The 15,527-nt window shown below is 40.2% G+C and overlaps 1 protein-coding gene across 4 annotated transcripts in view; it reads right to left on the reverse strand.

The window, feature by feature from the left end:
* HDGFL2 (HDGF like 2) overlaps positions 1-15,527 on the reverse strand; it is a 71,364-nt gene that overhangs the window by 40,299 nt on the left and 15,538 nt on the right. For all 4 annotated transcript variants that reach the window (XM_072113501.1, XM_072113508.1, XM_072113494.1 and 1 more), the window contains exons 3-4: positions 4,094-4,235; positions 57-188 (exon numbers count right to left, since the gene is read on the reverse strand). In XM_072113501.1, the coding sequence (XP_071969602.1) occupies positions 57-188; positions 4,094-4,235 (274 nt within the window). The remainder of the gene's footprint in view (positions 1-56; positions 189-4,093; positions 4,236-15,527) is intronic.

Here is a 15,527-nt window from a genome sequence, read left to right on the forward strand (position 1 = left end):
ACAAGATGTAGCTTTGATTGGTTCTCACATAATCATAACAACCTGGTAATACAGACCATTGCAGATTTAGGCTGTTGCTTTTCCACGTCTTCCTCTCCACTTGATGAGGAGTCAGAATTTGGTACAGGCAATTTTTCTTCATTACTCTCCTTCTCAATTGCTACTTCACTATCCGATGAATTGGTTGACTGAAAAAGAACATTTTTTTTTTCAATAAAATATGTTCTTTAACCCCTTAAGGATGCAGCCATTTTGTAGCTTAAGGCTCAGTCCCATTTTTTGGATTCTGACCTGCGTCTCTTTATATGGTTATAACATTTGAACACTGTTACTTATCAAAGCGATTCTGAGATCGTTTTTTCCCCACATGTTGTACTTCATTTTAGTGGTAAATTTTGGCTGATAAGTTTTGCGTTTATTTACAAAAAAAAAGGAAAAAAATTATGAATTTTTAGAAAATTTTACCATTTTCGAAATCACCGCGTTTTTAGGCAGATCGATTTACCACCTAAATAACTTGCCGAATAACATTTCCCATATGTCTACTTTTTCATAATCTGAATTGTCTGGATAATTTATTTTGACGTTACGCGGCTTACAAATCGAATAGCGATTTTCCATATTTTCAGAATTGACTATTTTGGGGATAATTACTGTTTGAAATCAAAATTTTACATATTTAGCATTAAAACCCCCTATATAACCAACCCATTTTCAAATCTGCACCCCTAAAGCTATCAGAAACCGCATTTACGAAGATTGCTAACCCCTTGAGATCTTCATAGTAATTGAATCAAAATGGCGGTGAAATTTAGAATGGTCAAATTTTGTCGGTTATACGTTCATTTAGCCCTAAAATTTACACATTTCCAAAAGATAAAAAGAGAAAACCCACCATAAAATTTGTTCAACAATTTCTCCTGAGTACAGAAACCCCACAGATGTGACCGTTACTTGTTTTATGGGGGCACAGCGAGGCACAGAAGGGAAGGAGCCCTGCAGCTGCCAGGATTTTAGTTTTCTAGTTGCCTCCATTTGAAGGCTATAAAATTTTTGCTTTTTCGTTATTGGGGCCATGTGACGGCATTTTTTTTGCGGGATGAGATGCTTTTTCCAGTGTTACCATTTTGGGGTTGGTATCCCCTATTGTTGAAAATTTAGGAACTTTTTTGAAATCAGAGTAGAAAAACATCAATTCTGTACTGGATTTTTTTTTCCGTGTTCACCGTATAGCCCAATAATCAAGTTCTCTTTATTCTATGGGTCGATACGATTATGGGGATACCAAACATGAATATTTTTTCTTATGTTTTACTAAATTTGCCAAATAAAATCCTAATGTGGGGAAAAATCTATCATTTTTGCATCATTGTTACGTTTTGGGCTACAGAGCTGGTTGATGTCTTGTTTTTTGCGGGACATGTCCTTTGCAACAGTATCATTCTGGAGTACATATGTTTTGTTGATCACTTTTTATTGCATTTTTAGTGGGATATAATAGGTAAAAATTATAATTTTTGGCAGGTTTTTAAAGTTTTTTTTACGGCGTTCATCATATGGGTTCAATAGTTATTTAGTTTTATTCTATGGATTGTTACGGACGCGGTGATACTATATATGTGGGGTTTGTGTTATAATTTAGACTTTTTTTGAGCGTTAAGTCTCTTTATATGTTTTGGGGCTTATGGGCATTTTTAGTGATTTATAAAGTTATTTTTTTATTGAAAAACATTTTTTTTTACATTTTTTACTTGATCCACCATGGGATATGAACAAGCAATCATCTGATTGCTTGTTCATGATAATACTCTGCAATACTCATGTATTGCAGGGTATTAGCAGTGTCAGCCTATGCAGATGCATCTTAAAGGCACTGCCTTCAGGATTCTCTGGGGTCCCGATCGGACCCCAGAGGTGCCATAGCAGCGATCGGCGCCCCCCAAAAACGGCACGGGTGCGCCGATCGTGGGGTAAAGACCCCCCGGAAGGCATGTTAAATGCCGCGGTTGCGTTGACCGCGGCATTTAACGGGTTAAACACCCGCAATCGGAGCCCACTCCAACCACGGGTGTTAACAGGGGATGTCAGCAGTAGATTACCGCTGACATCCCGTGACCCCAGATGCCGCTTCGGCTCCTGTGCAGAGCTGAACCGGCATAGTCTCTGCGCAGTAGCTGTACTGCGCTGAGCGCTATTCGCGGGACTCAGCGCAGTACAGCTACGGCGCAGAGCGCAAAGGGGTTAATGGAACTGCCCAACATTTTCCAACACGTGATTAACAGAGATATTTTCTGTAACAAAAGGTACAGTATAATAAGTTGTACATAAACTAGTATCTGATAATGTTTATACTTTACAGCTAATGTAGGGACACAACTTTTTGGCTAAAAACCTAATGGCTAGTACAGATCTCACCAAAACAATACTGATGAGGTCACTGGTGAGAGGCATTCTCTACCATTATGTTGTGAATAATTATATTTTGTATTTCAATATGTTGCTACTATAGTTGGGGCGGATGTATTAACTGCATGCTATATGTGCTGGACCAGTTGGCAACTTAAAAAATAAAATAAATAAATAAATAAATAATAGAAAAGAAATGGTGTAGGTAAGACCATGTTAAGCAATTATCTGCATGCTGAAAACATATTGGGGGAGATTTATCATCAAGTTTGAGGCAAAACTGTTCTAGTTGCCCATGGAAACCAATCACAGCTCAGCTTTCATTTTATAAACAGCTGTGGGGAGATGAAAACTGAGCTCTGATTGGGCGAATAGAATGTGAACTGAGGTCTCACATTTAGACGTTAAACATGATACAAGATAAACCCAAATTAAATAGGTGTGTGTGTGTGTAGGTGTGTGTGTGTATGTGTGTGTATGTGTGTGTATGTGTGTGTATGTGTGTGTATGTGTGTGTAGGTGTGTGTAGGTGTGTGTAGGTGTGTATGTGTGTGTAGGTGTGTGGGTGTGTCCAGCAGATGCACTATGTCACTGGCGGGAGGAATCCTCCACCACTTTGTTGTGAATAAGTATATTTTGTACAGAGATAACTTGCTACTATTAGTTGTGACCATGTTAAGAGGTTATTCGCACAAACATAAAATGTTAAGTGAGGCCAATGTAATGTGATACCTTTTTTAGATCTACTATTGACAGGAGACAAACCAACATACTATTCACACAAAAAATATATCATACAACTTTTGCTACATGGCCTGAGCACTCATAAAAAACCTCCCCATAGGAGAGTATATAAAGCCAAGAGATCTTGCTCGCAAAACACCACCTATGAAAAAAATGCAAAACTATAACAAGATTACAGGACAGTCTTCAACAGAACCATGTGCAACAGAGCCCTAAAATTGGTAAATGCACATTGTAGAGCACACTATGTGCAATATAATAAATCTACCAATAAAGGGAAGTATGGTAAACTGCTGTATGGGCAAACAACAGGGCATAGAAAGGAAGGAGTGCCATCTAGAGCAGCTTTGCATCGTCATATTTTATAGGCATAACATTCATTTGTATATGGAGTTGTTTTAGGGCTTTTTTTTGCGGGACAATTAGTACTTTATATTGGTACCTTGTCGGGGTAGATAATACTTTTTTGATCACTATCGTATTGTGGGTTTTTTTCGGGTTTAAAATTTTTTAAGGCATTCACTGTACGGTTTCAGTACCAATTTTTATTCATTTTAATTTTATTTTTGTTTTGACTTTTTTTACTGTTTTTATTTTGTCCATTTGATTACTTGTTCATTGTAATACAGTACTAAACTAAAGTATTAAAAGGATATTACATAGACAGCCTATGCATTCTGCGAATCGTATTAGATTGTGCTGCAAGTACAATCTAGCAGGCATTTACTGCTACCAGCGCTGGGGTCCTTAATCGGATCGCAGGACTGCCATGGAAATGGTCGGCAACGAGTGCCCGGCACAGCTCCATAGATGCAGTGGTGTATTGGGGGGTAAAACAGCCAAAATCACTAGTATCCCAATCCCAGCTGTTTGTGCAGGAGCTGCTGTCACATACAGCAATTGCATGTACATGCCAAGGAGTTTAAGGTGAATTGCTACTTACCGGAGGAGGAAATTTGTAGTTCCCTTCTGGATTATTTTGAATTTCCCAAAGTCCTTCATTAAACCCTTTTCTTTTGTTAGGTTTGCCATATTTATCCTTGTATTTATCATATGGAAAAAGATCTTTTGCGCTCAAAAAAGCACTATGGGAAAAAAAAAAAAAATGTATATATACATTATTTAGATACACAAAAGTAAAACCACCTTTATGTTTTAAGCCCAACAACAACTACTAACATCAGCCTGATGTCCATGATACATTACATTAATTTATTAATACAGCAAAACTACTACTACATATGAATACCTATATCTAGGACAGATTTGCAAGTATATTTTTAAGTTTAAATTGATTTAATTGATTTTCCTCAAGTCTACAAAATGCACGAATCAAGCACAAAAAGAAATTATGAAGAAGCCACGTGACAAAAAAGGACTGAGGCTGCAAGGAGGAAAGGTGGGGAGGAAACTCTAGTTATCCCAATATGGTGGTTCGAGTTTTAGAAGGAGCTGTGGAGAGTCTCAGAAAGGAAGCCTAATAGGCATATATTGACCATAGAAAAAGTCCTCGGCAACAAACTCCTTCATACGGCTGCTGAAAAAGGGCCTGGGAGAACAAACAGCAATGCAATTTGAGCAGTTGTTGGGACAAAGCACCAACCGACCGAGGCACATAAAAGGAACATGGAGTCCAAACTAGTATCATAGTATATAAGGCTGGAAAAAGATGCAAGTTCATCAAGTCCAACCTTTAAGAATTAAATAAAATGTTTTATCCCCATAAACCGTGAGATTTTTTCTCTCCAGAAAATCATCCAGGCCTCTCTTGAACATGTACATAGAGTCCGCCATAACAACCTCCTGCAGCAGAGAGTTCCATAGTCTCACTGCTCTTACAGTAAAGAACCTTTGTCTATGTTGATGGTAGAATCGCCTCTCCTCTAGGCGTAGAGGATGCCCCCTTGTCCTGGTCACAGGCCTAGGTATAAAAAGATCTTTGGAGAGATCCTTGTACTGTCCGTTCAGGTATTTGTACATTGTAATGAGGTCTCCCCTCAGTCGTCTTTTTTCTAAACTGAATAATCCCAAATTTTGTAATCTGTCATTGTATTCTAATCCCCCCATTCCCCTAATAATCCTGGTTGCTCTCCTCTGCACCTGTTCCAGCTCTACTATATCCTTTTTATACACTGGTGCCCAAAACTGTACACAGTATTCCAATGTAAAGGTCTGAACAAGGATTTGCATAAGGGCAAAACTATGTCTATCACGAGAATCTAGTCCTTTCTTGATACATCCTATAATTTTATTTGCTTTGGCAGCAGCTGCCTGGCTCTGGTCACTAAAATAGTTTACCATCCACCAATACCCCCAAGTCCTTTTCAGTCTCCAGTTTTACCAAGTAATTGACTGTATAGAACATAATTATACTTTTTGTTTCCATGGCCCAAGTGCATAACTTTACATTTATCTACATTAAACCTCATCAACCATTTCTCTGCCCACACCTCAAGCTTCCACAAATCCCTCTAATGCTAAACTATCGGCCTCAGTATTTATTACTTTACACAGCTTAGCATCATCTGCAAATATTGAAACTTGACTGTGTAAACCCACTACAAGGTCATTAATAAAAATATTAAAAAGAAGTGGCCCCAATACTGACCCCTGTGGCACTCCACTGGTAATGTCAACCCAATCTGAGAATGTGCCATTAATGACCACCCTCTGTTTTCTATCACTAAGCCAATTACTTACCCAAATACACAGATTTTCCCCTATTCCCAGCAGTCTCATTTCATATACCAACCTTTTATGGGGCACGGTGTCAAATGCCTTTGAAAAGTCCAGATATACAACATCCACAGCGTACCCCAGATCCAGTCTCGACTTAGATTAGTCTGGCAGGACCGATCTCTCATAAACCCATGCCGACGCTGGGTTATAAGGTTATGCATAGTGAGATACTCGAGGACAGCATCTCTAACAAACACCTCAAATATCCCCCCCCCCCACAGAAGTTAGACTCACAGGTCTGTAGTTTCAGGATCGCTTTTTGATCCTTTTTTGTATATTGGTACCACATTTGCTATGCGCCAGTTCTGTGGAACATAACCAGTCCTCAGTGAATCTTCAAATATTAAAAATAACGGTCTAATGGTGTAATGGTATAGCATTACATCCCATAACATAATAGGAAAAGGAGTTACTTTTTTGGAGGTTCATGTCACCATTGCTATACATTTCATGGTGTACAGAGACAAAATAAAACATTACAGACCAAAAACACATTGTCAAATGTTGGGGCTGTAGAGTTAAGGAAAAATTCTAACTCAGACTACTCATTTTCAGATGTTAACCAAAAAATAAATTCACCGACTCCAGCTCCACAGTCCTATTTACCATAGCAGTTCTAAGCTGAGTGCAGGTATTCCTTCTAAATGCCTTTGTAGTGGAGGAACCTCACAACTGAGCAGGTTAAAAACTTTGCTTTCGGCTACAGGCTCTACAGTAGGGATGGGCTGCATCTCAATGGGGAGGGTGCAGCTGTATTTGGGGAAAAAAAAAAAATGGCTAGAAGGTTGATTGATTGTTTAACCCCTCACGGCCCGAACCCTCGCCATACACAAGGTGGGCGTTTGCTGCATATTGTAGCAAACACCAACGGTTGGTGCAGGCACTGATCACGTGCCAACCCATTCATATATTTAAATGTATTTAAAACCCTGGCAGCACTTTTGGATTCTTACAATACCTGAGGCTGTCTGGTTATAACACATTCATTACAATCGGATTTAAAAAAAAAAAAAAAAATTTCCAATCATGCCCCTTTCCCTAGAATTAATTTAAATAAAACAGTAAAAATCAAACACATTAGGTAATCACCGCATCGCAGTATGGCCAATCAAAATATAATAACAGTTCACGGCATTTATCCCTGAACGGAAAATAGCACCCAAAAATTCGAAAATACCACTTGCTATTTAGAAAAATTGCTAAAAATGGTAACATTGAAAAAGTGAAAAGTAGCAAAAAAAATGACACCACCTACAGCTCTGTACACCGAAATATGAAAAAGTTATTAGAGCCAGAAGATGGCAAAATTAAATTTTTGTACAGGAGGTTTTAATTTTTGTTAATATATGAAAACATTATAAGGCTGCATTCACACAAATGCAAGATTTCTCCAGTCCTGTATAGCCATGACTTATGAGCCCGTATTTACGGGACGTTATGCATCCGATTGCTTGTTCATGATAATATCTTGATAATAGCATCAGTATTGCAAGGTATTAGGTGTGTCAGCCCGGCTGACACTGGGTCTTTAAGATGACGTCACAGAAGGCATCTTACAGGCACTGATGGGACCTCAGGGCTGCCATGGGAACGATCAGCGCCCCCCCGAAAACGGAGCGATTGTGGGGCAGAGATCCCTTACAGGTACATAGTTTAAATGTCATGGTCCCGCTGACAGTGGCGTTTAATGGGTTAAACACCGGCGATCCAAGTGCAATTGAGAACATGCGCAGAGAACAAGACCTCTCACAGCGCTTTACATGGAAAAATAAAAAATATGTTCGTTTTATTGAAAGTGGGGAGTAAACAATTGGAAACCCAAAAACGGTCCTCGGGAGGAAGGGGTTAAAGCCGGATTTGGATACAAAAAAAAAAAAAAGTTCACAAACATTAAAACATCCCAAGGAGAACTGTGCAAGTGATCATATTGAAATGGAAGGAGTATCAAATCACTGCAGATCTACCAAGACCCGGGCCGTCCCTCTAAAACATTCATCTCAAACACGGAGAAGTCTGATCAGAGAAGCAGCCAAGAGACCCATGATCATTCTGGGTGAACTGCAGAGATCTACAGCTGAGGTGGGAGTCTGTCCATAGGACAACAATTGGTTGTACACTGCATTTGTTGTACAAATCTGACCTTTATGGAACAGTGACAAGAAAGCAATTTCTCAAAGATATCCATAAAAAGTCTTGTTTAAAGTTTGTCACAAGCCACATCAAACATGTGGAAGAAGGTGCTCTGGTCAGATGAAACCAAAATTGAACTTTTGGCCACAATGCCTAACAATATGTTTGGCTTAAAAGCAACACAGCTCATTCCCGTGAACACACCATCCCTACTGTCAGACATGGCAGCATCATGTTTTGGGCCTGTTTTTTTCTCAGCAGGGACAAGGAAGGTGGTTAAAATTGATGGGAAGATTGATGGAATCAAATACAGGACCACTCTGGAAGAAAATCTGTAGGAGTCTGTACAGTCATGGCCAAAAGTTTTGAGAATGACACAAATATTATATTTTCACATGATCTGTTGCCCTCTGGTTTTTATGTGTGTTTGTCAGATGTTTTTATCACATACATAAATACAAGTGCAATCATATTATGAGTAACAAAAGCTTTTATTGACAGAATGAGTTAAATGCAGCAAGTCAATATATGCAGTGTTGGTTGACCCTTCTTCAGGACCTCTGCAATTCTCCCTGGCAGCTCTCAATCAACTTCTGAACCAATTCCTGACTGATAGCAGTCCATTCTTGCACAATCAATGCTTGCATTTTGTCACAATGGGGCTCATTTACAAAGGGTCCGCACTATCGTTGGAATACCCGACGATTTCCCATTTGCACTGCATTTAACAGGGGTTTTTGGCACACTTGATTGGATTTTGGTGCAATGGCGGCGGCTTTCATTCGACACAAATGGGGGGGTTGGGGAGGGGGGATTTTCGAACGACGCGCAGGATTTAACAAAGCAATTTGTGTCACAAGACAAGCACCGGCAAAGAAGAAGAAGAAGAAGGTGAAAGCGACAAATGCAGGAAATCGGGCGCACGAGCTATGCGTAATGCGCCAACTTAATCTTCGTCGGACCGTCAGGATCGGGGATTGCGGCAGGACAGGGTAAGTAAATTTGCCCCAATCTGTCGTTTTTTGTTTGTCCACCCGTCTCTTGATGATCAACCACAAGTTCTCAATGGGATTAAGATCTGGGGAGTTTCCAGGCCTTGGACCCAAAATCTCTATGTTTTGTTCCCTGAGCCATTTAGTTATCACCTTTGCTTTGTGGCAAGATGCTCCATCATGATGGAAAAGGCATTGTTGATCACCAAACTGCTCTTGGACAGTTGGAAGAAGTTGCTCTTGGAGGACATTGTGTATGTGTTATTCAAGTATGTGTTTTTAGGCAAGACTGTGAGAGCCAATTCCCTTGGCTGAGAAGCAACCCCACACATGAATGGTTGCAGGATGCTTTACAGTTGGCATGAGACAAGACTGGTGGTATCGCTCACTTTGTCTTCTCCGAACAAGATGTTTTCCAGATGTTCCAAACAATCGGAAAGGGGATTCAACAGAGAAAATGACTTTACCCCAGTCCTCAGCAGTCCACTCTCTGTACCTTTTGCAGAATATCATTCTGTCCCTGATGTTTTTCTGGAGAGAAGTGGCTTCTTTGCTGCCCTCCTTGACATCAGGCCTTGCTCCAAAAGTCTCCGCCTCACAGTGTGTGCAGATGCACTCACACCTGCCTGTTGCCATTCCTGAGCAAGCTCTGCACTGCTGCTAGCCCGATCCTGAAGCTGAAACACTTGAGACAGTCCTGACGCTTGCTGGTCCTTCTTGGGCGCCCTGGAGCCTTTTTGGCAACAATGGAACCTCTCTTCTTGAATTCCTTGATGATGCGATAGATTGTTGACCGAGGTGCAAACTTTCTAGCTGCGATACTCTTCCCTGTTTTGTGCAGTGCAATGATGACTGCACGAGTTTCTTTAGAGATAACCATGGTTAACAGAAGAGATACAATGATGCCAAGCATCAGCCTCCTTTTAAAGTGTCCTGTGGTGTGATTCTCACTTAACCCCTTAACGCCCTAGCCCTTTTTCGTTTGTGAGTTTTCATTTTTCACTACCAAATTTGTAACTTTTTTATTTTTCCCATGTACAGAGCTGTGCGACGGCTTATTTTCTGCTTAACAAATTAAACTTCAAAATGTTGGTATTTAATATTCCATGCTGTGTACTGGGAAGAGGGAAAAAAAATTCCAAATGCAGTGAAATTGGTAAAAAAAAAAACCCATTTGTGCCGTATTCTTGTGGGCTTGGATTTTACGGATTTCACTGTACGCCCCAAATGACATGTCTACTTTATTCTTTGGGTCGGTACGATTACGGGGATAACAAATTTATATAGGTTCTATGTTTTCATACATTTAAAAACATTAAAACCTCCTGTACAAAAAAGGGCTATTTTTGACCTTGGGCCCAATTTTCAGTTACGGGGTTAAATGCAGTGAAAAACCGTTATCATAATTTTGATAGAGCGGGCATTTTTGAACGCGGCTATACCTAAAGTATTTGATTTTTACTGTTTTTTTATTTTACTATTTTTCAGACACCCTAGGGTAATTTAACCCTAGGTTGTCTGTAAGATCCTATCATATACTGCCATACTACAGTATGGCAGTATATGGGGGATTTTACTCCTCATACATTACAATGTGCTGATAGCACATTGTAATGCATGGGTTAACCCAAAGTATCCTCGGTTCTTCGTGAGACCCGAGGCTACCATGGTGATGGATCGCCGCCCCCCGATGACGTCACGGGGAGCGACGATCCTCGGAAAGAGATAAGGGGAGGAAAAAAGTAAATGAATAAAATATTGCTAGGAGTTTGTTATAAAGCTCCAAACATAATGGATTCAGCAGAGATGTTGCCTTAAAACACAGTGAAGTACTCATCATGGAGGACTTCAATATAGACTGGGGGCCAGAAACCTGCAGGTCCTACAAACGCAGCAGGTTTTTGTCAAGAAAAGACAAACAAACTCATCCTGGAGCCAACAAGAGGTGGGGCACTCCCAGACTTTAGCCCAACAGACCTGACAGAATATTGAAATTACAAGTTGGGGGGAATCTGGGTAATTGTGACCACATTTTGATATTATTATTATGTTGTACTATTTTTTTTTTTTTTGCAGCACGTGCTGTCATATTAATTTATATCAATTTGGGACCAATATGCCATCATTTTTTTATTCATATAATATGGATGGAAAAAATAGTGATTCAAACATTTGGGCGTTATTTCCTGTTACAGAGGCCAGGAATATATTTTTTTTTAATATTTTGATAAACCTGATGGGCATTGCCGTGTCCCAAAATTCCTGTTCTATGATTTTCACAGTTTATTTTTTATAAGGGTTCTAGGGAAAAGGGGGCCATTTAAACTTTTACACATAGAAGTAAAAATTAATATGCAAAAAATAAGCCCTGACACAGCTTTGTATACAGAAAATGAAAACGTTAAGGAATTTTAAAAGGTGGAGATTGAGAACTGAGCGAAAAACCCTGCATCCTTAAGGGGTTAATGAATCTAGGCTGCAATATAATGCACATGCAAGTGCAGCAATGCTTTGAGAAGAAAATATCTTAAAGGCAATCTACCACCAGGATCAAGGATTGAAAACCGAGCTCACTTACATGCTGGTGTGAACAACCTCTGGCAGGGTCATTTTATTCCCCTTAAAAACAACAGTGTAAGAAGCATAAAGAAGAACAGATCCTATGGGGGGGGGGGGGGGGGGTTGAGGCACCAGCATATAAAGTGTACTTTTGGTTTACAGTCTTTGATCCTGGTGGTAGATTCCCTTCATAATCATATATTTAGAAAAAACATTCTTTGAACAGTCCACGGAATAAAGTTTGATTGCTGCTCTGCATTGAAAACATCCAGCATTGGCACAACATTTAGAATTATGATAATGAAACCTGTAAGGCAACTCAATACTGCAGTTGCACCAGCTATTACAATGTGCAAGGAGCACTTCCCCCTTCCATCAGTTGCCGAAACTTCGTGTGCTGCAGGGAGTTTTCATCAGGCAGAGGGGAGGGTTTCTGAGGAGCAAGGAGATAACAGCCTGTGCGAACACCCTGGATTTGGCCACATCGCATGAGATTGGAAAAACAGCACCAGCACTTGTGTTAACTGAAAGATCCAGAAGGTAGAACCCCTTATAACATCAGAGCCAAGCTCATACCGTAAATACAGACCCATGCATCTATAGCACCAGAAACAAACCCAAAACTTACAGAAAATACAAGTATTAACTATATAAAGATTAACATCATCAGTACTAAGTTCTGTAAATGAAAACAGCACCAGTACAGCGATCAATAAAGAAATGCAGCACCAGAACTCAGCCAAGTACATAAAAATATTGAGAATTGATTTCAGAATTGTGATCTCATGTGAAATGCTAGCACTTACTGTAAACCTGATGTCTGACCGGAAAGGTTTCCTTCATATTCTATCTGGCTGCCATTTCAGCTTCTTCCAGCAATGACTCCTCTCTGAAGAGTTAGCAACAAAAATTTTTTTTTTAAAGAGAACCCGTCATGCAAAATAACCCCCCTAAAGTAAATATATTTTCATAAACTGCCATTAGAGAGCATTGCCTCTATCCCTTCATTGTCCCTCTACATGCCTGTAAACCTAAGCAATGAGGTCCTAAAGCTGTATGCAAATGACCTGTGAAATGTCCAATGAAACATTAGCATATTCAAGCTGTCCACTCATGAATAGAGTGGGAGGCACAGCCACACCCCCAGTGCATGACTGACAGCCTGTATAATGATGTGAGGCTGTATAATGATGTGCTTCCTGGTGCTGGTGGCCACGCCCCCTGCAGCCTGTGTGTGTGTATAGGAGAGATACAACAGCTCCAGGCAGCCATGTTACAGCAGAACATGTCAGATTCATGTGTAGCTCATGTCTGTGTCTCTCACCTGTATATTAGGAGGATGCAGCATGTCAGCAGATGCAGCACACACACTAGCCATGCTTTACTATACATTACACACAGACATGAGCAGGGGGAGGAGAGGGGAGGGGGAACAGGGGTGACATCACTGCCTCTGACCATGTGACCAGCCTCATTTACATGATAAAAAATAGATAATTTTACAATGAATAATGTATGAAATAACTAGATAAAGGCTGGGATGGGATCCTTGTGAACTGCTCCAACAGGTAGTAGTGACAGGACAAGTGACACAGACCTGATGACAGGTGTCCTTTAAGTTCCTCACTCCATCATTTCCTCCATCTCATCACAAAGTTAATACTGTTCTATTGTTCCTCTAGAGATTATTATGCCCCACAGCAACCAATACTGTACTATTACCCTCATAGTAGTCAATATAGCAACAGTACCCCCGACACAGTATCCAAAATATTAATGGTGCCCACCCACAGTAGATAATCTAACGGCTTCTGTGTGTGCAGCCGGGTCTATTCTCATTGCACCCACACACAGTCACAGCCATCCACAGTAGTCACAGCACCAACCCCATAGTAGCCAATCGTTATGGTGCCTGCCTAGTCTGCCTAGCCATTAGTCACAGTGAAGCCCCAAAGTAGCCAGCGACCATAGAGGATTTTCCCTGTATTCACAATAATACACCAGTAGCCAATAGTATAACCCCTTCCCGACAGGCGCCGTAATAGTATGGCTCGCATCGGGTGCATGGAGAGGGCTCACGGGCTTCACCATCTTGACGAAAATCGTCGCTCCCCATGACATCATCTGGGAGCGGCGATCCGTTGCTATGACAGCCTCGGGTCTTCAAAAGAACCGAGGCTGTCTCGTTTTAACCCATTATAAATGTCCTAATTACACATTGTAATGAATTAGGAAAATCTGCATATACTGCCATACTGTAGTATAGCAGTATATGGTAGGATCGATCAGACAACCTAGGGTTAAAGTACCCTAGGCGATCTGACAAATAGTAAAAAATTTCAAAATCACCCCCTTTCCCTAGAATTCATATAAATAAACAGTAAAAACCATAAACACATTCCAAAAATGCCTGATCAAAATATAATAACGGTTTTTGACTGCATTTAACCCCGTAAAGGAAAATAGCGCCAAAAGTCGAAAAAGGAACTTTTTGGGCAATTTGAAAAATATAAAAAAAAATAAAAAAAAAAGTGATCAAAAGGTCATACAGTCCTAAAAATCATATCATTGAAAACGCCATCAAAAGTCACAAAAAATGACACCACCTACACAGCTCCATACAACAAATGGCAAAATAAAAAAAGTTAAAAATTTTGTACAGGAGGTTTTACATTTTTTTAAATGTTTGGAAAAAAAATTAATTTGTTATCCCAGTGATCGCACCTACCCAAAGAATAAAGTAGACATGTCATTTGATGAGCAAAGTGAAAGCCGTAAAATCCAAACCCACAAGAAAAAGGCACAAATGCGGTTTTCCCCATTTTCACTGCATTTGGAATTTATTTCCCAGTACACGGCAGGGAATATTAAATACCATTACTACAAGCCTTCACAAAGCTCTTTAAGTTTTAAAATAAAAAATGTTATAGATTTTTGAAGGTGGGCAGTGAAAAATGGAACCGAAAAAAAAAAAAAAAAAAAACAACAAAAAAAGGGGCAGGCCTTGCTCCAAATATCGAGGGGTGTGTGTTTGGGAGAGGAAACACCTTACCTGCCTTTTCGCCGATAATGTGGCACTGCGCTTTACAAACCCATAAGCCTCACTGTGTGGTGCATATGCCACAAATTCAGAACACTCAGCAATTACTGGCTTAACACCTCTGAATGTGCTTACCCCCCCCCCCCCCCAACAATACTTGAGTGAAGAATACCCGTTTAAAAGGGCGGCGGTTTCAATGGACTATTTAGGCATCACACTCACTTTTAGTAAACTGACTCAGACAAACCTTTGTGAACTTATCCATACTGTTAAGCGAGACTTACCATCTTTCTCCAACCTTCTGATCTCATGGCTCGGTAGGATTGCTGCAGTGAAGATGATGGTGCTGCCTAAAATCTTGTAGTGTTTTTACAACCTACTTAAAACAATGTCCAGAGCTTCCTCAAGACTTATTCAAAAAAGTCTGTCCTCCTTCGTATGTAAAGGACAGAGAACGAGAGTCCCTTTAAGTGTGCTCATCTTGCCAGCTTTGGAGGAAGGCCTGGGATGTCCTACTTCGCTAGCCTATTATCAAGCTGTAATTGCAGATCAGCTCAGGGCCTGGTGGATAGATGATCCAGATAAGCTATGGGTGAGAACTGAGAGACAAATCTCGGGCCTTCCCTCTCCAGAATTCCTATTATGGGTTATGTTTTTTGTGCAAATTAAACTCCCCATGGTTACTCCTACTAGGAGTGCGGCTATATTGGTCTTTAAAGGGGTATTCCAGGAATCAGCATAATTCATATACAAATGGGTACTTAAATTATAAGCTTATATGTAATTGGTTGTTATTGAAAATTTTGTTCCCCTAAGCAGAAAAATGCTGTGGACATACAATGTAATGGAGAATTAAAATGCTACTGGCCCTTTAATCAGTCCGTTGATTTCCTCTGTGCAGAGCTGACACGGACAGA

The sequence above is a fragment of the Engystomops pustulosus genome, chromosome 1 (genome assembly GCF_040894005.1).
Source record: "Engystomops pustulosus chromosome 1, aEngPut4.maternal, whole genome shotgun sequence".
NCBI classification, from domain to species: Eukaryota; Metazoa; Chordata; class Amphibia; order Anura; family Leptodactylidae; genus Engystomops; species Engystomops pustulosus.